Source organism: Pseudochaenichthys georgianus, chromosome 19 (assembly GCF_902827115.2).
Source record: "Pseudochaenichthys georgianus chromosome 19, fPseGeo1.2, whole genome shotgun sequence".
Classification (NCBI taxonomy): domain Eukaryota; kingdom Metazoa; phylum Chordata; class Actinopteri; order Perciformes; family Channichthyidae; genus Pseudochaenichthys; species Pseudochaenichthys georgianus.
This window is the reverse complement of record NC_047521.1, coordinates 25502113-25527475: the sequence shown is the minus strand read 5'-3', so window position 1 is coordinate 25527475 and position 25363 is coordinate 25502113. Positions and strand designations below refer to the sequence as shown.

Here is a 25363-nt window from a genome sequence, read left to right as displayed (position 1 = left end):
CTATTTGTATATACATTATGATTTCCTACGTTTCCCATGATGCCTTTCAGCAGACTTTAAACATTACTGAGGTGCATTTAACCGAGTCTTCCTTACTCTTTCCTCCTTTCCTTTTTGAAGGGAATCCACCTCTAGGAGTTGTTGGAGTAGAATATCTTGGATATCTTTAAAGCTACACGGACAACAGCTGACTTCAGTTTAATAAAACATTCAATGTTCTTTTGAGTCTCCTTTGAGTCTCTTTTGAGTCTCCTTTGAGTCTCCTTTGAGTCTCCTTTGAGTCTCTTTTGAGTCTCCTTTGAGTCTCCTTTGAGTCTCTTTTGAGTCTCCTTTGAGTCTCTTTTGAGTCTCCTTTGAGTCTCCTTTGAGTCTCCTTTGAGTCTCTTTTGAGTCTCCTTTGAGTCTCCTTTGAGTCTCCTTTGAGTCTCTTTTGAGTCTCTTTTGAGTCTCCTTTGAGTCTCCTTTGAGTCTCTTTTGAGTCTCCTTTGAGTCTCCTTTGAGTCTCCTTTGAGTCTCTTTTGAGTCTCCTTTGAGTCTCCTTTGAGTCTCCTTTGAGTCTCCTTTGAGTCTCTTTTGAGTCTCCTTTGAGTCTCCTTTGAGTCTCCTTTGAGTCTCTTTTGAGTCTCCTTTGAGTCTCCTTTGAGTCTCCTTTGAGTCTCTTTTGAGTCTCCTTTGAGTCTCCTTTGAGTCGGCAAAGGCAGAGACGAAAGCAAAGATTCTGCCACTAGAGAGAAAACATACATTTAAGTACATGTTAAGTATAATTCTCTACATTTGAACAGCCTGTGGTTGGCATCAACTAGGCGCGTTCACACCGCAGTACTTTTCCCACTTTAGTTCCTGTTAGGGAAATTATTGACCTAGACTCCTAGATAGGACGTACAGGACCAACCCTGACGTCTGTTTATCTCCTTTTAGGACACAGGCTGCTTCAGTCATAATGGTATTGTTCCCATTCTGTGACCGGGCAACACTAGGTCACAGATGGTCTGTTGTTGTGGGTGCACTGGGACACTTCCTTCTTTGTTGCTTATGGACTCCACGGTATGACATCCTCGAGGCCATAGGTGACGGCCATAAGTGACTCAGTGTGCCCAACTGTCTAAACTATCTTATCAAGATATGTTGATTACTCTGTGAAACCAGTTCAATGGGCTGACGAGAGAGAGGCGCTCCAGAGTTGACGTGGCAACCACCCGTGCAGTCAGACCGTGACTGTGTGACTTGTGATGTGAATGCTCCGGCAGAAACTCCAAATAAACCTCCAGTGTTTGACTTCAAAGCTCCGGCTCTACCGTGTCTCCTTCCTGAGTCGGTGACTCCACTGCATTGCTACACAGACGTTTCCCTTACAGTTCCGATATAGTTCCGAAATGTCGCGTTCACACCAACACAATCCGGAGCTCAAGTGAGTTCATGAAAACCTTTTCACCCCCTTCTAGTCCCCGCTAGAGAGCAGGGACTTTCGTGGGAGAAAAAGGTTCCTGTGTCTGATGGGCTGGGCGGATTGCAAACCACGCCCCGTAAAACTCCCACAAAGTTTTGTGAAGGCGCCATTTTATTATCAGTCCCTAACTCCGGGGACTTCCGGCCGGGGACTCCGGGCGGCAGTATACGCCGTGAAGTGGTTTGCGGCCTGCCAGTAAACCCAAAGCAGAAGAAGAAGACGTCACGTCAGCGGCTTCATTTGCCTAATCCTCCCCCAGGGACTTCTTCCGGTGTGAACGCGATCTGAACTAAGTTCTGATGAACCTTTGTGGGAAAAGTACTGCGGTGTGAAAGCGCCTATTGAATAATTGTTGGTTTTAAAATGGAAACTTTTGTAATTGTTTAACTTTATCTTTCCATGTTTTTGTACGCAACAGTCAGTGTATGTCCATAACAATTATTAATCGGTACTTTCTAAGTGTTTTGGGGAAACAAATGGCAGCTAAGAGATTAGAAAGACTAACTGGTGATTGTTGGGATTCCTTTCCATATCTCCAGATTGAAATTGATTTGTATTATTATCTGTCAGAAAAAAATATGGAAAGGACTCGAAATAAAACATGTCAAAACCTTCTTGTGTGCCTTCGAGTGCAGGGGGCTCTAAACAGCACGAGAAATACTGAGATTTTTCCCGGTTTCCCCTCCTCCTCCTCCTCCTCCTCCTCCTCCTCCTCCTCCTCCTCCTCCTCCTCCTCCTCCTCCTCCTCCTCCTCCTCCTCCTCCTCCTCCTCCTCCTCCTCCTTCATCCCTGCAGCAGCTCCTGGAGGTCTCGGTCCGCCCCCCCCACGCTCAGCTGCTCCAGGCTGACGTAGCGGTGCACGATGGCCTCGTCGGTCACCAGCACCACCCGCAGGCCGTGGGCGTCGTCTCCCAGCTGGCAGCCGATCGCTGAGCTCACCACCATGTCCAGCCCGTCGTGCAGACCCCCCGCGTTACGGTGGTAATGACCCGAAAACACCGCCTTCACCCCTGGGGGAGGAACACAAGCAATCAGTGGGGGAACATGTCGTGGATCCGATGTAGCACTCGCAACATTAAAGAATAAGACAAAGAGGAATCAAGAAAACACAGACACAGAGATGGCTGAAGGTTCAAGGTTCAAGTTCAAGGCTTGTATCGGCCATGCGTGCATAGCCACAGTGTAGTTATGACGATGAAAATCTTAGGTCACAGGCTCCTCCCACAATGCAACACAATAAAGCAGAAAAACAGAAAAAATGGTGCAAGTAAATACAAAAAAATAAATAGTACAAAAGTGAAATAGTGCAATAGTGCAATAAGGTTAGATCAGATAAATGATTTCTAAATCGCAGCCAGATTAATGTTTGTGGATGTCGTTTCAAAGGTTCAGGTGTTTAACAGTCTTATGGCCACATATTATATTGCTGTGCAGCATTATAAGAGACACATTGCCTTCATCAAAGCAGTCGATGTCCCTTTAGCGTAAGAGAATCTCAGAGTTTATGCTGCTCAAAACGGCGTACTACGTATTTACCTCCCACTGACCTCATGTCACATCTTCTGTCCCCTGTTACATAATCCCAGGTTCCTTGTGACCCTTTTCTGCCGATACCTCACATGATGCCAATGGAGACACCTGTTGGCTACAGAAATAGGTATGCCTCTTTTTGGAAACTAAATGAGTAACCCAGTAGCTGTGGCGTGAAACACACATTTACAATCGTTTTTTTACTGGTCTGATCTGTGACTGGGATGTGACGAGGGACAGGCATTCTTTCTTTAGAGAGCCAGGTCACTCACGTCTGACCCCTCGATGAACTGCGACCATCGAATCGGAGATGCAGGGTCCCTTGATCCAATAAGGTCAGACAGAAGCATCCTTTCATTTGTATTTGTCCCGCTCATGGTACGCAAAACCAAATGTACAACAATTGCCATAAAACATGACTCCACCATTGAGCGAAAAGGAGCAGGGAGAAGAATAATATCTTATGTGACCTGCCCCTTTCTAAAAAAACAAATAAATACAAATAGATGGTCTGCCCTTCATAATAATATTTTTTTTTTTTTTTTTTTTTCACAGACATAACAGTATCTTAGGGTACTACGAGAAACACACACACACAAAAACGTATTATATACATATCAACAGTATGTTCTAGTTAGAAGCTTTGTGATGTTATATAGTCATGTATAATCACGGGAGAGAAACTCCTTCTTGAGGGAACACAGGGATTTTAGCCTCTGCAGACCATTTACATGCATTAAAAGCAAAAGAAAACACGACAGCAAAGGGAAACCCTAAAGAGCATCATAGGGCCTCTTAATGTAAAACACGTGAGCACTGATTGGATTAAAACAAAGAAAATACTTTCGTTATGAAAACGAAAAACTTTAAAGTTCATTTCCATCTTACCCAAACTAAAATTCACGACTAAATATGTTCCTGACTCCGAACACAAACATGTTGTTTTCCCCTCGTTCGAGTGCAAATTGGACCGAAAGTACACCAACTTGCCAAAGACTTAAATCGTTCCCCGGAAACTCAGTAAAGTGCCACCTTCACGCTCTTCTCCTCCAGCACTCGATTCAAAGCAAGGCTTTCCAGAGAGCACCATTTCCACTGTAGGGAAACAGCCGGGAGCCAAACCCTCGCCGTTACATTAATGATATCATCTGGGTAATTGAAAATAAATTCAACATCGTGAATGAAAGTTCGCCAGGTTTGAAAATATGCTACAAGTGGAAATCTCCAGAGGACGTCCTTTACTTACTCACCGTTATTCTGTCTTACTCTCATCTGTTTCTTTTCAAGGTCATCTTTCCTTTCCTTTTTCCTCCCTACCTTATGTCCTTTTCTCTATTGAATATACTTTGGATGTCAAGCGGAAAGTGTCAAGTCAGGAGATTATAAAGAACACATTTTAAATTCTAAATAGCATGAAAAAAGCTGAAAACAATCTTCGCAGAATTATATTAAAGAGGCCCTATAAAGCTTTTTGGGGTTTTCCCTTTCCTGGTTCAAATACAAATATTAACCTGAAAACCGTACAATAAAAAAAGTGCCACATTTGCCTAAAAAAGGTAGAAGAGTCAAAGTAAAAAACAGCTTAGTGCTCAATTAAAGGTGGGGTAGGTAAGTTTGAGAAACCGGCTCGAGATTGCTAGAATTTGAAAATACACAACCGGAGAAAATCTGCCACTTCCTCACAGAGCCACTCCTCCAACACACACGAACGCGCACATGACCAATGAGGGCACGAGATACGTTTGTGCCCCGATGGAAGGCTGACAGGCAGGTAGGCCATCCAGTTACTTTAGCCGGCTCAGATGATTGGTCGTGCTTTTTACAGCGCCAAGGCTTCCACAGATTTTGTGTCAAAGCACTTCAGATATTCATTGCTATCGGGATGTTAAGAGCGTTGGAATATAACAACAAGTGTATCTCAAGCCGGTTTCTCAAACCTACCTACCCCACCAGCGCCGTCGCGTTGTGTCTTGAATTTTGAATTGAGCCGTCCCTTATAGATACTATCTCTTTACGTCTTAGTTACGGATTGTACTTTTTACAGTATTACGGCTTCTACAGATGACATTTTTTTATGGATTTGTTGTCAAAGCACTTCAGATATTCATTGCTATCAGGATGTTAAGAGCATTCCATGGAATATAACAAAAGGTGTATCTCGAGCCGGTTTCTGAAACTTACCTACCCCACCTTTAAAGGACCTCAGATTTGTACTGAAGTACAGTACTTGTACTTAGTTACTCTCCACAGCTGGAGAAACTACCTGTGTGTGCATGTTGAAATGTCCATTCAGAATGAGTGTACTGCTGTGATCGGCTGTGTTTTCTACCGGCGAGCGTTTCCACGGAGGAAAGCCTGGCTGCTCGACTCAAGAGAGACATCCAGCCGAAAGAGGATGCATTTCAGTCTGAGCACGAGAGAGACATCGGTCGGTCCCAGAAATGTGCACAACAAGGAAGAGGAAGATCCCCTCTGAAACCCCCCGCTCGGAAACTACTTTGGATGTCGGCACCGTGAAATTGCACTGAATCATCAAGTTCTCCGGCCTGCATAATCCAACAGCCAGAATACAAATGTGACCTAAATATATATTAATATTCAGAGCTTGCGAGGACAGCGGTCGGACTATTAAATAATGAATCTGCCAAAGATGGGAATTGATGGTTTTGGCCGGTACGTGTGTACATCTGGGATAAATTAATTCACAATCAGGACCCCTCGTGATGGGTGGGTGGGCCCGCAGCTATATCACCACTTCTTCCAGAGTGTGTTTTGTGCATATGTGGGAGCAGGAATAATGGCCCTTCATGTAACCTCGCCTCCGCAGCAGGTGGCTGAATAACTGGCCCAACGCGGTCTGGTCACAAATGGCTGAACACGTGTGTCCTTGATGATATTTCTAGATGAAATGCCTTCGGGCCAAAGCATGAACTCATTCAGGTGCGCCTGGAAAGGTGGAGCAAACACATCCCCGTTACTCAAATGAAACCAGTAGAGTTTTAGTTTTGCTGGCCAACTTTCTGAAACACAATCTTTCATAGAATAGAATAGAAGTGGGAGGGATGAAACCCTCTGTGAAATGTGTTCTCTGCTTTTAACCCATCCTAGTACCAGGAGTCTAGTACTAGGAGCAGTGGGCAGCTAGTGTACAGCACCCGGGGAGCAATGGGAGTGGGGGGGGGGAAGGGGGGTGTCCGGTAAGAGTACTGCCGGATCATACAGTCGATGCGATCAGGTGGTTTTATAAAAGCACCCTATCTCAAAGATCATATTGCTATGTCTTGGGGGGGGTGCCAGTCAGAAACAAGCCTGACACATAATAATCAAAAAAGGAACCAACATAGTTAAGTCAAACCATACACAAAGTCATTCAATAATCCAGCACATAAACCGCAATGCAGTGCGAAACGAATCACCTTCTTTTCAGTTATATTTCAATATAGTTCAATCCAGTTGGGAACACCAACATAAGTCCATTCCAGTTCATAGGATCCAGAAACAAAGGCACTCAGAGAAAGTTCACACCGGGTTTTACCACGGACTGCTGCAAACAAAAGAAACCCGGAAATACAAAACCAAAATAAACGTCCAACAAAAGAGCGGACCCAAATAACTTGCAATCCAGAAAAGCATTGAACAAAATGACACTTCTTTCTACAACCTTTTAAGTTGGTACGGTCCAAACCAACAATCCACACAATAGTCTGTTTACAAAGAAAAGAAAAATGCCATTTAAATTCTCTGTGATAATGAACTTAAGATACACAGGAATAAAGCGTATGTTAAACGAACCGGGGATTCTGGGACAGCTGGAGGTCGATAGTTCGATCCCCAGTCAATGTGTCCTTGGACAAGATACTAAGCCCAAATCCCGATGGCCAACCATGTGGGAGTGTGGGTGAATGTTACGTCTCCTTGGTGCCTTGTGTTACAGCCTCTGCGTCTTTATGAATGTGTGAATGGGTTCATTGTAACTCGTGTGTAAAAGCGCTTTAAGGGCTAGCAAAGCACTTTATGAATGCATTCTGCTTACAGTTTACGTCCTTGGCTTACTACTATATCTCAAAGTAGGATTATACTGTAGCTGCAGAGATGACCCGATGTACGTCAGCCCGAAGAACATTTGCTCACTCATCGGAAAATAATTGAATTTAGAAAAGGCACTTTTGCGATTAGTAAGAGTAATACAGCCGTCTAGAGCAGGGGTTCCCAACCTTTTTTCCCAAGAGCCCCCCCAAATGACTCCTGTTGGAAGATGCGCCCCCGCCCCACCCCCACCCGCACACACAAGGAGGGGGACGGGGGGCGCAACAGCGGTATTTCAAGTTTAAAAGTCTCAAAAATGCTACAACTACTGTCACAAACTGGAGGAATGTGAAGTATGTTGTTAAAGGAGGATGAAAGCGTAATCAAGGAGCACTATTGGAGCGACTTTGATGGTTATTGGACTCAGGATTAATTCATTTGGATTCCCGCTGAACGAAGAAATAAAAAAAATTAAAGGACGGCGCAAGTGGAAACAATTCACAAAGGGATTAAACTGTTTAAAACACATGCTCAAAGTAAGCCGGATTTTGCCGATGTGTTTATGTGGATTCAAAAGTTATAAATATCTACAAAATGGAGGAGAGCGATCTCATCGGAGCAACTGTGACAAATAATCCAACTGAAACCGGCATGGACAATGACTGTTTTAAAAATGCGCTTATCCAGAGAAGCCTGGTTTGGACACTTTAAGCGCAGCAGAAACATTTTTATTAAAGAAAGAATTATACATTTCTTTCTTTTTATGGCTTTAATACTAACTTGAATTTGTATTCAAATTAAATATGATATTTGGCCTCAAATCATCTGAGGTCTGGCGCCCCCCCCCCTGCGATCTTTGGCACCCCCCCAAGGGGCGAGACAACAGTCGACTCCTTATATATTCTTTGATTCTTCTCAAATGTTATATAGGAACATAAATTAGTATTTCAAAATTATATGAAATGCTGTCAGTTTTTTGTAGTTTGTTGATTGTATTTGTGAGATGTAGGACATGGTAAATTCAGGCTGATGTTGGAACGCAGGAGATGTTCTTTACGTACTTATTATCATGCTTTTATGTAAAGGAGCTCTTGAATGAAGTCAAAACTACTACATAGCTTAAAGTGGACATATCATGCTATATTGGAAACAAATATTTTAGGGCCATACCTATACCAAACATGTCTGTGAAGTGTTTTGCTTAAGATACCAAACCGATCCCCCGTTGTAGCCGTGCCTCATTCTGCTCAAACTCCTCTTTTGCAGCCCTGTTAGAGAAACGCGGATTTTGGGTCCTTAGCTTAAAAAAAAAAAGAGGAGGCGGAGCTAATGCCTGATCAGAATTCAACCGGAGATAAAGTTCAATTCTGCTGTGATAAAACGCCATTCTGTTCTAAACCACATCAAGGATTATCTCTGAAGCAGTATGGAGCTCAAAAGCTTTTTCTCTTGCGGGTTTATCACAAGGTGAGTTCCTTTTGTATTTCCTGCTTTTTAAACACATGTGCTCTCCAGTACAGGTTAGCTCTGAGTGTTAGCGAGGCTCGCTAATGTCAACAAAGACGAGATTACGTCCAAAACACGTCAGGCATTGTTTCTGATAGCAACTTTCTGTGGGTCCGCCGCTGATTTGACGTCAGATCGGCAGCAAATCTGTATCCGCTCGTTGTACGCCCGTTTGTAAAAGATGTGGGTACGGAGGAAAAGAGAAAGGACACCGGGGACACATATTTATGTATAAAAGACATCAAAAAGTGCATTTTGCATGATAGGTCCCCTTTAAAATCAGTAGGTTAATCCTGTGGAAGACTGCTCGCCATCTGTCCACTTTTAAAAACGTGTTTTAAATCCTAATTTCTTTATTCTCTAGTCTTTTATAGTCGCTCACCTGTTTGGAAACAAAGCTAGACTACAAATGCTTTTTATCTGTCCTACGAGGATTCAAACATCTCATCTTCAATTACCCAAACCCTGTGAATAAAGACAAGCAGCCGCGTGAAGCAGAGGAGGATGTTCGATGGGATAACCCGATGACTCAGAGAGATGCTGATTGTAGAAACGTTGGATTGTTCCCACATGACGGCTGTGACCCTTTCTTCACCTCAGAGAGATGAGGAAGTGGGAGGAAGATAGCAATAGTAAAGAACAGATCGGCAGGAATTAATCCTGAAATAATAATAATGACGAATCAACCGGCGGGAAAAAAATAAGTATTTTTGAAGCTTTTTTTTTCTGAACCTCGTCTAAAACTCCCCAAGAAGCAACGATTAATCACGCCGCAGAATAGAGTGTGTGGGAGTGTGTAAGTGTTCATATGCATACATGTTCCCCCCCATGTCTCTGATTTTCCACACGCACGCACACACACACACACACACGCGCGCACACACACACACACACACCATGTATACATCCCTTCAGGGGACATTACATTGACGTACATGCATTTCCTGGAGACTTATCCTAACCTTAACCGTAACCAACACATGCCTAACCCTTACCCTTACCCTTAACTTTACCCTTAGCCTTACTCTAACCAAGTCTTCACCCTAAAATGAATGATCCCCCTTATGGGGACCTCCAATTTGTCCCCATAAGGGAGGCGAGTCCCCACACGTGACTATGTAAACAGATTTAGGTCCCCACAAGTATAGTAATGCTAGTCCACACACACACACACACACACACACACACACACACACACACACACACACACACACACACACACACACACACACACACACACACACACACACACACACACACACACACACACACACACACACACACACACACACACACACACACACACACACACACACACACACACACACACACACACACACACACACACACCAGATAGCTTCACCCACATGTATGTGACATGTATGTGACGCATCAATGAAGCTGTGTATTCGTTGGTAATTGTTTTAAACATGAAATGACTCATTAAGGCCCGTCTGTGCAGGACTTTGTCGAACTTCTACAGAAGGTACTGTTAGATATTAAAGGGATAGTTCAAACATTTGGGAAAGACACATTCATTTCTGAGATGAGCATTTATTAAAATGAGATTTAGGGATAAGTCGATACCTGGTCAAAATGACTGGATCTGATGTTTGTGACGGCTTTACGAAGCAGTGTTTATCAAAATCTTAGCCAAAAAGATTGTAGCATGAAAATTGGTGTCACTGTATCCCTAAACGAACAGGATACAGAGAGTTGATTAGTGAACATGATATATGTAGTTGGATTGTGTTCCTCTTGGACTGAGCTAGGCTAGCTTCCCTGTTTCCCTGTGTTAATGCTAAGCTAATCTAGCTAGCTACAGCTTATTTTTTAGCTCACCGACATTGACTGTCAACAAAAACTCAAATGCGAGCAAAATGAGAACAAAACTATTCCTTTAATAAAAGGCTGCAAACGGTTTAGAAATCATAATTATCAATCCACAATCCATCTAGAACATTAAGTCATACCCATCCCCAAATCCCCAAAATACCTCCGTGAGTCTGAGTCCCTCACCCTGTTCCAGTCCCGCCTCAAAACCCACCTCTTCAACTCTGTATCCATAAGCCCCCCCCCTCTCAACCAACTTCCTCCAGACTGCTTTTCTGTTTTCTTTTCTTTTTGGCTTTGTCTTTGTTTTGTTTGTCTCCCCTCCCTCCCAAATGTAAAGCGTCTTTGGGTTCAAGAAAAGCGCTATAGAAATAAAATATATTATTATACATATTTACTACAACAATATATAAAGCAAAATGCGTCTCAGCTGACGGACACCTTGTTTCTCACTAATGAAATACAAGAAAAGCAGATTCAATGGTTTCCTCGTGTGCTACAAAGGTCTTTGGGGCGTTGCGCTTGGCTAACCTGTCTCGTGTTTCTCCGGCAGAGTGGGACCTCTCTCAAGTCGTCACGACACACTACAGGTTTCCCTTTCAGGCCGCGAGTATCGCTGCCGACTGAAGTGACTGAACCAATAAACAATTTGTATGTTTGTGGAAATGAATCGGCTCCCTCCGCCGCCTTGTTCCTCCGGCTCTTACGGAGCGAAACCGATTTCATAGAAACAATTGAACAAAAGGCGCGGAGATAACACCCTGACCTGAATCCATCCGAGCACGTCCCTTTCAGAGCGCCGTCATTATGCCGGCTTTGGAAGTCAACCCACTCCACCTGGGCTCGTCTGAGAGGGAAACAAACACTCCCTGAGAGAAGATGGTCTGCTTGAGACAGCAACGCATGTTCAATCTCCAAAAGATTTGCGGTATGAATAAAAGATAAACAATTGAAATAAAAACACTAGAATAAAGAAGTCGAAACAGATGCCCTGTTGAAATGCAGTCTGAAGATGACCTCTGCTAGAAAATAGATTTCTCTTTCAAAGTGAGAGGCTGAGATTGCCTGCGAGGAACTTTGGAAATACACAAAATAAAAAACTATTTCCAAAATACCCTCGCAGAGATTTTCAGGGGTGTCAAACTCAATTTCATCGCGGGCCACATCAGCATTATGGTTGCACTCAAAGGGCCGGTTGTAACTTTAAGACTATATAAAAATACATAAATATTCAATATATATAAAATAATGTATTGTATTATATTATTGCCTCTGCATTGGATTATTATCGGATAGGGTAATAATAACTTCATGATTAACTACGACTGAAAGCAGAAGTCTTGGGCAAATAATTGCAAGTCTCTTCAGTGAGAATGTCACAAAATGATTTAAAAAGAAAAGGAAAAATTCTGAAAAAAAAGTCACAATAAAAAAAAATAAGTGACATTTAGAAGAAAACAAGTCAAATTCTGAGAAAAAGTCAAATTTGAGATGCATTGTGCTCCATGAGGGGCAACGCGCCTCTGTAAATCAGCATGTAACCGTATAATAAACATATATTCTTTGCAAGCTCTTGCGGGGCCACAGAAAATGAAGTCGCGGGCCGGATTTGGCCCCCGGGCCTTGAGTTTGAAACCCCTGATTTAGAGCAACACGGTGATGGTGAACACACACTGGTATCTTTCCTGCCTTGGGTTGAACGCAGGTCACACACGCTCAGGTTTTATTGAGGAGATATCTGGTACGGCCTTTAAGCTTCTATTTACTCCAAGAAATGTAACAACGTTTGTTTTGATTTTAACACTTGGAGAAAAGAGCAGGAACACGTGTCGGGGGTTACCCGTCGGGAAACACATCTTGTGTCTGGGATGCTTATGTAACAGGAACTCAAGAAATAACTTGTGTTTAGAATGGAAAACAACGTGTTTGAAACATGTGTCACGATGGATTTACCTACGTGTGCAAATAAACCTGAACCTGAACAAAGAGCTTTCTTTATTATGAATAAAAAAGGTCCTAGGATAATGGACGTAAGAATATTCTGAATTAAATGTATTTAAAAAGTGCAATTTTTAAAGACTAAAGCAATCAGAGCTTTGAGAATGTCTTTTTCTTTCTGGCATTAGTTTTGAATTTGCGTTAAAGAGGCCCTATTATGCTTTTTGGGGTTTGTCCCTTTCCTGTAGTGTGTTATATAGGTTTTAGTGCATGTAAATGGTCTGCAGAGGCTTAAATCTGTGTTCCCTCCAGAAGGAGTTTCTCCCTTGGTTTTAGTCACATTCATAATTGAGAAAGCTGACGTAAGGAGAAGAAATAGAAAAAGCTCATTGAAGATATATTCTAATTGATTCATTAAAGTCGGCCATTTGGTGATGCCATGACGACGTCATTGAAGACGGATTGAAGATGTCATCTCGAGTTTCCGTCCCTTTCCGCCCTGAACTCGAGCCGAGGGCGTCTTCGAGAGAAGATCGAGTTGTTATCGCTTGAAATGACGAAAAGGAAAAAGGACAAGGACATCGCTCTGTGGGAGGGGCCAAGGAGTCTGGTGGGATTATTTTCGCCGCCAGCAAAGCGCGTTCCTGTGACGGGAAGTGTACTGCCGGCGAGCCTTGGCGGGGGGGTGCTAGTGGAGCACGCGCGTGAACTGCGAGCGCCGGAGCCTCGCAGCGGCGAAACTGAGGCTCCGTGGTAAACTGTGGTAACATGAAGACCCGTTAAGGAGCCGGCTCTTCTTAGTGACTACTGACTAGTCACTAAGAAGAGCCGGAATTCCCATCACTAAGACGTATGACGTAAGACGTAAGAGATAGTATCTATAAGGGACGGCTCAATTCAAAATTCAAGACACAACGCGACGGCGCTGGTGGGGTAGGTAGGTTTGAGAAACCGGCTTGAGATACACTTGTTGTTATATTCCAACGCTCTTAACATCCCGATAGCAATGAATATCTGAAGTGCTTTGACACAAAATCTGTGGAAGCCGTGGCGCTGTAAAAAGCACGACCAATCATCTGAGCCGGCTAAAGTAACCGGATGGCCTCCCTGCCTGTCAGCCTTCCATCGGGGCACAAACTTATCTCGTGCGCTCATTGGTCACGTGCGCGTTCGTGCGTGTTGGGGGAGGGGCTCTGTGAGGAAGTGGCAGATTGTTTCCGGCTGTGTATTTTCAAAGTCTAGCGCACTCGAGCCGGTTTCTCCAAAATTGCCCACCCCACCTTTAACTCTGCATTTCTTGCATGGAAAATAAAATAAAAGTGTATTATTTCCCAAAGTTTCTTTCAGCACAAAAAGCGTAGGAGGCAAAGTGTGGATGCATTAGTTCCACGGCGCTAAGCATTGAGCTACATGAAGAATACAATCCTTGTTCTTCTTCTGACAAAACCAGACTAAACCCATTGAGCCACGAAGAGCATGGATCATATAACCATGCTAAGTGTGAGCTATAGGCAGACGGGAGGCACAGTGTGTGCTCACAGAGTGTTACATAGCAGCATCGCATTCAGCAGAGGATTGTTTATTCCAATTTCCACCCATTATTGCCACGCTTTGCTACCTTCTTCCCATTCCCTTCCTCTTGCCGAGTGGGTGCCCTCGCGAAAACACATGCACTCTCCTCTGCGATAATTCCCTTTCGTGTCTCTGCGGGAATCCCATTTACCTGACAGCCTTGAAACAGTGCTGGTTCCTTTGTGCTTTTCTTTGTGATAGAGATTCCTATCTAGAGACTGGCCTTTGCTTTGACAGACAGAGGCGGGGAGGTGTGGGAAGAAGGGATGGAGGGAGGGAGGGAGAAGGAGAGGGGGAGCGCTCAGAAAACACCCAGAGTAAGCAGTCGGAGGGATGAAAACATATTGAATGCTACCGGAGGAAAATTACCCGGAGACAAATTGAGTTCTGCTGGGAGATGCAGGGAAATGCACAGAAAGGAGGGTCGTCTGCAAAGTGATGGCGTGTTGGCTTTAGATTGAGATTTCCATATGCCTCAGCAATTTGAGGCATTTCCACCCAAATTGCTGGGTGTGTTCTGAAGCACCTTTGCAGTATAAATGGTAATAGCGATCGTTGATACATCTAAAGTTAATAAAGTAACAACTCTCCTTCCTTCAATCTCCTCTACTCTCCTTTCCTGTTCTCCATTTCCTCTTTCTGTCACATTTTTTGCACGGTATCCATCCGTCCATCTTCTCCCGCTTATCCGTGGTTGGGTCTCGGGGGTATCAGTTCCAGCAGAGAGCCCCAAACGTTCCTTTCCCCTCATCCACCAGCTGTGACTGGGGGTCCCAAGGCGCTCCCAGGCCAGCGAAGAGATATAATCCCTCCACCTGGTCCTAGGTCTACCCCTCGGTCTCCTCCCATCCTAACTAGGTGCCCGAACCACCTCAACTGGCTCCTTTCGACGCGGAGGAGGACCGGTTCAACTCCGAGTCCCTCCCGGATGACCGAACTTCTCGCCTTATCCCTAAGGGAGACGCCAGCCACCCTGCGGAGAAAATCCATCTCGGCCGCTTGTATCCGCGATGTATTGCACGGTATGAGGTTGGATTTTCTAATTGTGAGCTAAGTTTCCACGTTGATGCTAAACTGAATGCTATTGGAGGAAAGCCATTACCATAGCACAACATAAAGGTAAAGTGCAATGTTTGTGCTCCTTCCTTCAATCTCCCCTACTTTCTTTTCCTGCTTTTCATCATCTCTGTTTCACATTTAGCAGGTTTTCATTTTGGATTTGCTTATTGCAAGATACGTTGACATCTTGCCGCTAAACTGAATGCTAACGGAGCTAAATGACCCGGGGTGTTTCTCAATGTCGAGGACGCTTGCTTGGTAGCACATGTCTTCCGAGTCACTTGCTTCAGAAGCGAGGCAAGAATCCTTCCTAGCCTCAGAAAACGAAGAATTGTGGAACAGGCTAACAGGTGTGCGTCATATGCGAGGCCCCGCCTTAAATCGAGCGCGATTTCTGCCAAAGATTTGGAAATTGGTCCGTGCGCAAAGCATTGTGGGGATTTTAAGACCGCGGAGTCTACACACTCGAAATGTACCGCTACGAAGTACGCCGGCCTCGGTAGAATTCCAAGTAGACATTGGAACAGTCCTTCGGCATTGGAACAGTCCTTCGGCATTGGAACAGTCCTTCGGCGGCACTCGATGACGTAGTATGCTTGAAATAGTGGCTCTGGAGCAGCCTTCCTCGACATTGACATTAACACCCCCAGAGCCAAATTGAATTCTGGACAGAGTTGCTGAGAAAATGCACAGAATGGAGAGGGAAGTCCTCCTCTACAATTAGTGTTAATTTCGTTGACTAAAACTATGACGAAATATGTTCGTCAACGACCTTTTTTTCCATGACGAAAACGAGACGATGACGAGACGGCACCGACGGCAGTAAACAATAACTGTAACGAAATCATCATGCAATATCGTTGACGAAAAGTGACGAGACGAAAATGTAGTTTACTAAATAATAACTATGCCAAATCTCTCTTTACTTTCGTTGACGAAAAATGAGGAGACGAAATATTATCAAAGATAACGTTACATCTCTGATAGTCAGTTTTTCTCCCAGCAGCAGTTCCATTTCCGGTGCTGCGGCAGGGCAGCAGCTGTGTGTGACTGTGGGGCGCGCGGCGGTAGATTTGAATTACAGTGGACAGCGGCAAAATGGTCTAACTAACCTTATTTAACAGAAAATAAAATGGCAACAGAGCTTGGGAGCAGTGGTCGCACTCACGTTAACCGAATTACACCCCCGTCAGCGCGAGTGAGTGATAAATTGTGCACTCGACGGGTAATAATGGATTATGACGGAAATGTTACGATCCTGTTCGTCAAAATGACTGACAACGAAAAAGTCTAAAGCTACCACTGCTTGGGAGAAGGAAACGATGTGATATTTGGGCCCATTTTCGCTACAATGAGGCGGAGAAAAAAAGCGAATGCATTGTTTCATCAGAAGGGAAGCAATGTGGCCATAACACAGCTGGTACAAACACCACAAACCTGATACTCTCTGCAAAGCTGCTTTCTTAATCATTCAACCTGTGTTTTTCATCAAAGATATAATCCTATTTATTTATATACTAAAATGACAAATTATTGGTTTTGGCTAGTTTGACTGAAATGTTCTATATAATCTGATGACTAAAAAAGACTCAACAGTTTTCATTGACAAAAAGTAGACTAAAATAATTAGTTTTCTTTGACTAAAATATGACTAAAATGCTCAGACTTTTAGTCGACTAAATCTTGACTAAATAAAAACAGGATGAAGGTGACTAAATATGACTAAAACTAAAAAGGAAATTTAACACAGGACTAAGACTAAAACTAAATAAAAAAATAGCTGACGAAACTAACACTGTCTACAATGATGATGTATTTGATTTAAAGTTTGTTTTCCATATGCTACAGCAATTTGAGCCGTTTCAGCTAAAGGCTGGATGCAAATATTCTGAAAGACTTTTCTCCTTTCTTCAATATCTCTTCCTGCCCCTCATCATCTCCCTTTCATCTGCCGGTCACTGATTATGCAGGGTATGAGATTGGATGTGCTAATTGCAGCTAAACTGAAAGCGAGAGGAGGAAAATGACCCAGAGACAAATTTAATTCTGGTCATTGTGGCCGAGAAATGCACAGAAATGAAAGGGCAGTCGTGAAAAATATGCTAATGTTGGGATTTACATATGCTGCAGCAATGAGCCTCTCCCCCTAAATTGCTGGATTGTTTGAACATTTAAAGGGTGATGGAAATAAAGACATATAGAAAGTGAAGAGACGACTGATGTGTGTGCTCCTTCCTTCAAACTGAACCATATTTTATTCACATTTCATGACCACTCATTTTGCAAGTTTTAAAGTTGCTAATTGTGAGTTAAGTTTCCATCTTGCAATAATCTGAATGCTTACGGAAACGACATGGAATTAAATAGTTTTCTGGTCGGAGTTGCAGAAATGAAAGGGCAGTGGTGAAAGATGTGTGATTTCCATATGCTGCAGCGATTTGAGCATTTTTCACTTAAAATGCTGTTTGACTATTTAAATGGTAATAGCTCAAAACATCTGGACTTCTTAACTCCATCACGAATCCACCATACTTTCTGTCCTGCTCTCCATCATCTGTCTTTCATCTCTTGGTCACTGATTTGCGGGCTATAAGATTTGATTTGCTAATTGCGAGCTAACGTCCTCCCCCTCCGAGAGATTTCCTCCAGGAGAAGCCATTTCCCTCCCGACCTTTCCTCCATCTCTCTCTTTGACACAAACTCTTAATACAGTTCTGGACAAAGCTGTCATCTGCACATCTGTGACAGGCGTCTGCGTGGGAGGGGGAACACGCGTCGCGCACGCTCGCACTGAAGGGCGGTTTGTCATTAAAGTGCAGGTCTGGGAAATAATTCATCATGAAATGGTGGCTGTTGATAATTTGCATGACAGAGGGATACAAAATGATGTGGCGCGGTGAGGCATCTTGCAGCCTCGGCTCCCCATAAATCACTCTCAGCCATCAGACACACACACACACACACACACACACACACACACACACACACACACACACACACACACACACACACACACACACACACACACACACACACACACACACACACACACACACCACACACACACACACACACACACACACACACACACACACACACACACACACACACACACACACACACACACACACACACACACACACACACACACACACACACACACACAGTACCATGTATACATCACTTCAGGGGACATTACATTGACTTACATGCATTTCCTGGAGACTTATCCTAACCTTAACCAGAACCAACACATGCCTAACCCTTACCCTTAACCTAACCAAGTCTTCACCCTAAAATTAATGATCCCCCTCGTGGGGACCTCCAATTTGTCCCCATAAGGGAAGCCAGTCCCCACACGTGACTATTTAAACAGATTTAGGTCCCCACAAGTATAGTAATGCTAGACCACACACACACACACACACACACACACACACACACACACACACACACACACACACACACACACACACACTACACACACACACACACACACACACACACACACACACACACACACACACACACACACACACACACACACACACCACACACACACACACACACACACACACACACACACACACACACACACACACACACACACACACACATACATACACACACACACACACACACACACACAATAATAATAATAATAATAGCTTTGATTTATATAGCGCCTTTCAAGGGACCCAAGGTCGCTTTACAAGTAGTAGGGCAAAAAAAACATAACAAAACAAAAGTCAGACAGACAAAACAACAGATCGATTAGGGGCCGAAAGCCTTGGCAAACAGATGGGACTTGAGGGCCCTTTTGAAGGCGTCAAGTGTGGGGATGTTTCAAATCTCCGCAGGGAGAGCGTTCCACAAGAAGAAGAAGTCAGCAGACTAGTAGTGGGGGTGGGGGGTTTGGAAACTTGGCACTAAGAAAATGCTAAAAAGTTATATATTTCACATGAATAGCATCAAAGTCAACTATTCATCAGATTCAGAATCAGAATACTCCTTTCATCCCGGAGGAAATTGGGATTCATGAGAGTTTCTCCATGAAATCAAAAATATACTAAAAACATGTTTATAGACAGGAGAAGTTAAAGTGAGAAGGTGCAATAAAAACAATTAAATATTATAAATGTACATATAAACATGAGAAGGAAATGTCAAATAAAAGTGGAAATAAAATTGAAAATAAACGTTTATATCAAAATATAAGAAGTCAAAGCAAGTATGTGCAATCAAAAAATAAAATAAAGATATCTAGATAAATATGTAAAGTTATTCAAATGTATTACACTAGATCAGATCAAATAGATATTATTGCTTAATTGCACAAATTCAAAGAGGTTTGGCTAATGACCGGCAGTGGCTCAGTCAGTAGGGGCTTGGACTGGGAGCTACTTGGAGAGGTCCCAGTTCACCTCCAGCCCTGCCGTGGTGCTGTTGAGCAAGGCACCGGACACCCCCCCACTCCCATTGCTCCCAGGGTGTTGTACAATAGCTGCCCACTGCTCCTAGTATAGACTCCTGGTGCTAGGATGGGTTAAAAGCAGAGAACACATGTCACTGTGTGCTCTGCATGTGTGACCATTAAAGAGGGTTTCATCCCTCCCTATTCTCATGACGGTGAACTCAGTCCTCGTCCCTATTCAACTAACTTCATAATGACAGCTTCATGGACACTTTGTTAAGACTCTGCTTTTTGGAATAGCTTCAGTCCTCCAAATGAATCTACAAAGGAGGCGTTCAGGGACAGTGCTGAGCGTAGGTCACCCAGCCCGAAACAGTATAGCTGTAGCTATGTGAGTAAAATATTTTGAGGCGTTAAGCTAACGACAGAAGTGCCAATGATGAAGGACTTTTAAAGCAGTCTGGGAAGTTGTATCACCTCTGATGTAGAAGTTAAACTTCTACATTTAAACAGACCATCTTCAAGTTAGCCAGTGAGATACTTAAAAACTATTCGATGTATTTGGTCTGTACTTATATATAAATTGCTGTTTTCATTTCAACATGAGCAGCTCAATCCATATAAGTGGTGTTAATATGTAGAAATGATCTTGCTGAGCGAAGAGGGGAAGAATCGTACATGTGTGTTTGCCAAAGATCTTATTTTCTGCACACTTTAAGATCCAATGCAAAAATCACATTGGCTTCTTGCCGAAAGAGCCCTTGTGATGCCAACGTCCAGGTGGGCTTAAACAATACAACAACACTCGATTCACAAACACTCGATTCACAAGTGTGCAATCCATCCTCATAGTATCGCAAGCTGCTGTCAGCATCTGATAAGCCCTCAAACTCAAGGAATCCATCCCTCCTGCTGGCCTTCTTGGCAGTGGCGGTTCTAGACCAATTTGACTGGGGGGGCCACTGGGGGGCCAGTTATTTTCTGAGGGGGGCACAATAAATACAGGACGAAAAAGAGAACTAGACAGTATGAAGTAATTGCGCATGAGAAAACAATGCAATAGAGTGTTTCAGTACACTTATTTATTTCAGATAGATCTTATAGTTATTACTGTTAGCTTCAGCTTAAGTTATAGTGCAATGTTTGCACTAACACCATATTTATATAAAAATAAAGGCAATGAACAGTTACATCTCTACTTTACATAAGGGTGTCTGCACAATCTCACATTACAGCATCAAAATCCTGCGGTTTTTGGCAAACCGAGTACCAGAAGATATACATTAAAAAAAAGAAAAAAACGTTTCATTGTTAGGGGGGCCACAGGGGGGGTCAGAGGTCAGTGTTAAGGGGACACTGGCCCCCCCTGGCCCCCCTAGAACCGCCCCTGCTTCTTGGACCGTGTTATCTCATACATAAAACAAAACGCCCCGAACAACTTGACAGAATGATACAAAGCAAAAGCATTATCCAGCCTCATCGTTAAAACAATGGGGTAAAGGCTTAACTGTGGCCTCTTATCAAATCCCCAGTGGGCGATAAATGTGTCTTTTGAAACAGAGTAGGACCCTCGCTGATAAAGACAACCGGCGGCAAGAGAGAGAAAGAGTGAGAGACAGAGGGGGAGACTCTGCAGAGCGGCTTATCTTCGCCTCTAATTATTTTCTTTAAGTACAACTCCACAGCCGATAGCTATGTTGTGAATTCCAATGAATTTCTCAGCTACGTGCACAGGAAGCAGCGTGAAGTGTGTTTTTTGCATCTCTGTTCATTTGGCTTTGTTTTTATGTGTGCTCAAGGTATCCTGAATGTTCGATAGAAACCTTGGAGGAGGAGGAAGAAGAGGAGGATAGAAATCTAATTACAGTACTCCATGTACGAGGAGAAGGGAGGCTGATACTCAGGTCTCCAGCTAGGGGAATTCATTCTGCTCTCAACACATTCTGGATGTGCGTGAAACCTGTTCTCTGCAAATCAAACATCCGCCAACGAGAATACAAACTACAACTCGTGCATGTCTTTCTTCCTCGGCTTGCAGTAACGATCTCCTGGCAGGGTTGTGTCCATGCACCGAAAAATTAGTCTAGGTGGGGGAGAGCGATATTTATTGTGATTACGGGTATGACAGGGACGAGAAGACACAAAGGCAGCCATATGCAGGGTAAACGACTTCCTCCAGGGAGTTTGTGGGATTGTTACCGACAAACTGGGTGTTGTGCTGACTGAAAAGTATTCTAAATGACGGTGGCTGACAGGTGCCAACGCGTTACGACGGCCCAAAACACTTACATTAGGAGGAACGCACTGCGGCTTCAGAAACGATTCAAGTGAAACATGAATTGCCAAAACACCTGCAGATGAAAAAAAAAAATATATATATATTATTATGATGAAGGGCAGACCATCCATTTGTATTTTGTTTTCTTTAGAAAGGGGCAGGTCACATAAGATGTTATTCTTCTCCCTGCTCCTTTTCGCTCAATGGTGGAGTCATGTTTTATGGCAATTGTTGTACATTTGGTTTTGCGTACCATGAGCGGGACAAATAAAAATGAAATGGAATGAAACATGCACAGCATGGGGATACGCGGACCCCTAGGGGTACGTTGGAGTACTGCAGGGGGTACATGAGATTTATTTTATGTTAATTTTAAAGAAATGTTAGGAAAGGAACGAAGTTTGAGCAGTGTGGGTTTTATATGAATAGACTAGAGTTACACATATTTCAAAACGCGAAGTGTAATAACTGCAATTAGCCCTCAGAGATTAGATCCTCAGTGAAGCTCAAGCCCATGTTTCACTACATTGTAAGTACAACTTATTAAAAAGATCAGTTCAATGCAACTAATGTCGTCTTAGTGTTATTGCATGATGTTGAAATTGGTTTGCCATGAATTTAGTGATGGATTGTAAACATTTGAAATGTAGCATTTAATTGTTTCTCAGTTACAAGGTTGTTGTTTTAATAAATCAGACACTGATGGTGCAGCGCTGTGCTGTACCTCTTATATAGGCTTTTTGTACTTAACAAATAGTTTTTGCGCTGATCAGGGGGTACTTGGCTGCATTTTTTTTTCAAAGGGGGAACATTATTATTATTATTATTATTGAGAATCACTGAACCAGACGAACCATTTCCTAAAAGCTCTGCATAGATGACATCGGTTTGCGCCGTGGCAGCCTGTTCGCACCTGTCGGCCACCGGAGCAAAATCCACAAAAAAGCAAAAACGAATTATTGTTTGTTTTGTGTTTACGTGGATACACAGGAGTATTTGAGCGTTTGAACCACGTCCTTTTCTAATCAGGTGCTTGGTTTAAACTCAAAATATATTAAAAACACGGAGGAAATATTTAATATCAACCACATCCCTGTCACATCAGACAGTAATTGCTTGTGCAATTAAAAAATGGAACGCACGATACTTTAGTTGCCCGAGAGGGGGTCATCACGGAGACAGCGTGTCATTAACATGAGCTAGAAAGCTGTGGCGTTCCCAAGGTGCAACGGCTCGCTCTGATGAGCCACAGGAAGACTAATTGGTGTCGCACCTTTCCCCTAAGTGCGGCTGTGTAGCTGAGATAACATAGTGATACTGTAGAATATATCATCATCATTTATATGCAAAGTGCATACACTCACATAAAAATGGAATAAACACAATTACTCAAACATTTCCCCGACAGCTTACGAGAGGAAGAAATATGTAGAGGAATTACATACCTCAGAGAGGGAGAATTTAATCAAATATACACTATTTCTGCAGGGGACAATATGCTGTGTTTCCATCATGGTGTGTGTGTCTGGAAGGGGGGGGGGCAGCAATAACAACCTAACACATGCTGAGGCAAACTCCCAGCAGCTGTAAGTCAACAGACACCTCGAAAAGACCCTTTGGCGTGTACAGTTGCACACAGCAGAGAGTACTTACACGACTTGTGAGGATTGGTTTGATGCCAGGGACGTGTCTTTAACGCCGATTCAAATCAAGAGAATACACTAAAAAAGAGAAAAGCGGTCCAATAGTACCTCTCTGTTCTTGCCAGGCGGCGGATTAAAAGAGAATCAGAAACATATTTGAGGCAGTAGACTAAGAAGAATATGCTTGAAGAGAGTTTCTGAACAACGTCCGTGTGTTATTGTTGCTCAGAAACCCAGTTAGAGAGCCTTCCAGTGCTCCATTAAAGGGATCTTCAAACTGAATTCTTTCTACGGTATAAAATCCTTCAACTGTGGATGTAATTTCTCTTGCGAGGGAAAAGGATGAAGGCTGGCAGCACAATCACATAAAGAGACTTATCCTTGTCAGCTGCTTACTTAATGAAAATCTCAAGAGAAAAACGACAGACTAGTTCCAGACTTTAATCTCTGTGAGGGGCAAGACCGGATGTGTGTGTGTGTGTGTGTGTGTGTGTGTGTGTGTGTGTGTGTGTGTGTGTGTGTGTGTGTGTGTGTGTGTGTGTGTGTGTGTGTGGTGTGTGTGTGTGTGTGTGTGTGTGTGTGTTGTGTGTGTGTGTGTGTGTGTGTGTGTGTGAGAGGTTAATGATGGTGCCCTTTAATGTAATGGCAGTAATGATGAGCATGTGCAGGCTTCAGATCACGGCAACACGAGAGGGCGGTGATGCGTGAACGGCACGATGCAGAGACCATGACAGGCGCCCATGAATGTCCAGAAGAGACATCAGTTACCTCGGATGAGAGAAAGCCCCTCACTGCTTCAGACAGGAAGACAAACAACACACTTAAAACAATACTCTTTTTTTTCTTCACTAAGCCGTAAATAACATTGTTTTTCCCCCTCTTCTTTGCACAACACAGCTTACATTCACTCCGTTGGGATATTCTTACAAGGTGCCCTGCAGGGGACTCCTTTATGGGACTGGCTGCACTTCCTGCATTTCAAACAAGTCAATCAGTATTTCCTGAGATGTGGTTTTATGTCCAGTTGTGTACACACAAAACCTCAGGTAGCAATGTAATTCCTTTTTTGTCATCATCAGGAGAGGACTCTTTAAAGTAGAGACACTACATACTGATATACACCTGAACATCAGCAGGAGAGGACTCTTTAAAGTAGAGACACTACATACTGATACACACCTGAACATCAGCAGGAGAGGACTCTTTAAAGTAGAGACACTACATACTGATATACACCTGAACATCAGCAGGAGAGGACTCTTTAAAGTAGAGACACTACATACTGATATACACCTGAACATCAGCAGGAGAGGACTCTTTAAAGTAGAGACACTACATACTGATATACACCTGAACATCAGCAGGAGAGGACTCTTTAAAGTAGAGACACTACATACTGATATACACCTGAACATCAGCAGGAGAGGACTCTTTAAAATAGAGACACTACATACTGATATACATCTGAACATCAGCAGGAGAGGACTCTTTAAAGTAGAGACACTACATACAGATATACACCTGAACATCAGCAGGAGAGGACTCTTTAAAGTAGAGACACTACATACTGATATACACCTGAACATCAGCAGGAGAGGACTCTTTAAAGTAGAGACACTACATACTGATATACACCTGAACATCAGCAAGAGAGGACTCTTTAAAGTAGAGACACTACATACTGATATACACCTGAACATCAGCAGGAGAGGACTCTTTAAAGTAGAGACACTACATACTGATATACACCTGAACATCAGCAGGAGAGGACTCTTTAAAGTAGAGACACTACATACTGATATACACCTGAACATCAGCAGGAGAGGACTCTTTAAAGTAGAGACACTACATACTGATATACACCTGAACATCAGCAGGAGAGGACTCTTTAAAGTAGAGACACTACATACTGATATACACCTGAACATCAGCAGGAGAGGACTCTTTAAAGTAGAGACACTACATACTGATATACACCTGAACATCAGCAGGAGAGGACTCTTTAAAGTAGAGACACTACATACTGATATACACCTGAACATCAGCAGGAGAGGACTCTTTAAAGTAGAGACACTACATACTGATATACACCTGAACATCAGCAGGAGAGGACTCTT

The 25363-nt window shown here is 43.2% G+C and overlaps 1 protein-coding gene across 1 annotated transcript in view; it reads right to left on the bottom strand.

The window, feature by feature from the left end:
• Positions 1-2230: 2230 nt before the first annotated feature.
• cpped1 (calcineurin-like phosphoesterase domain containing 1) overlaps positions 2231-25363 on the bottom strand; it is a 62299-nt gene continuing 39166 nt past the window's right edge. The window contains exon 6 of the mRNA XM_034107703.2: positions 2231-2457. Coding sequence (XP_033963594.1) covers positions 2231-2457 — 227 coding nt within the window. The remainder of the gene's footprint in view (positions 2458-25363) is intronic.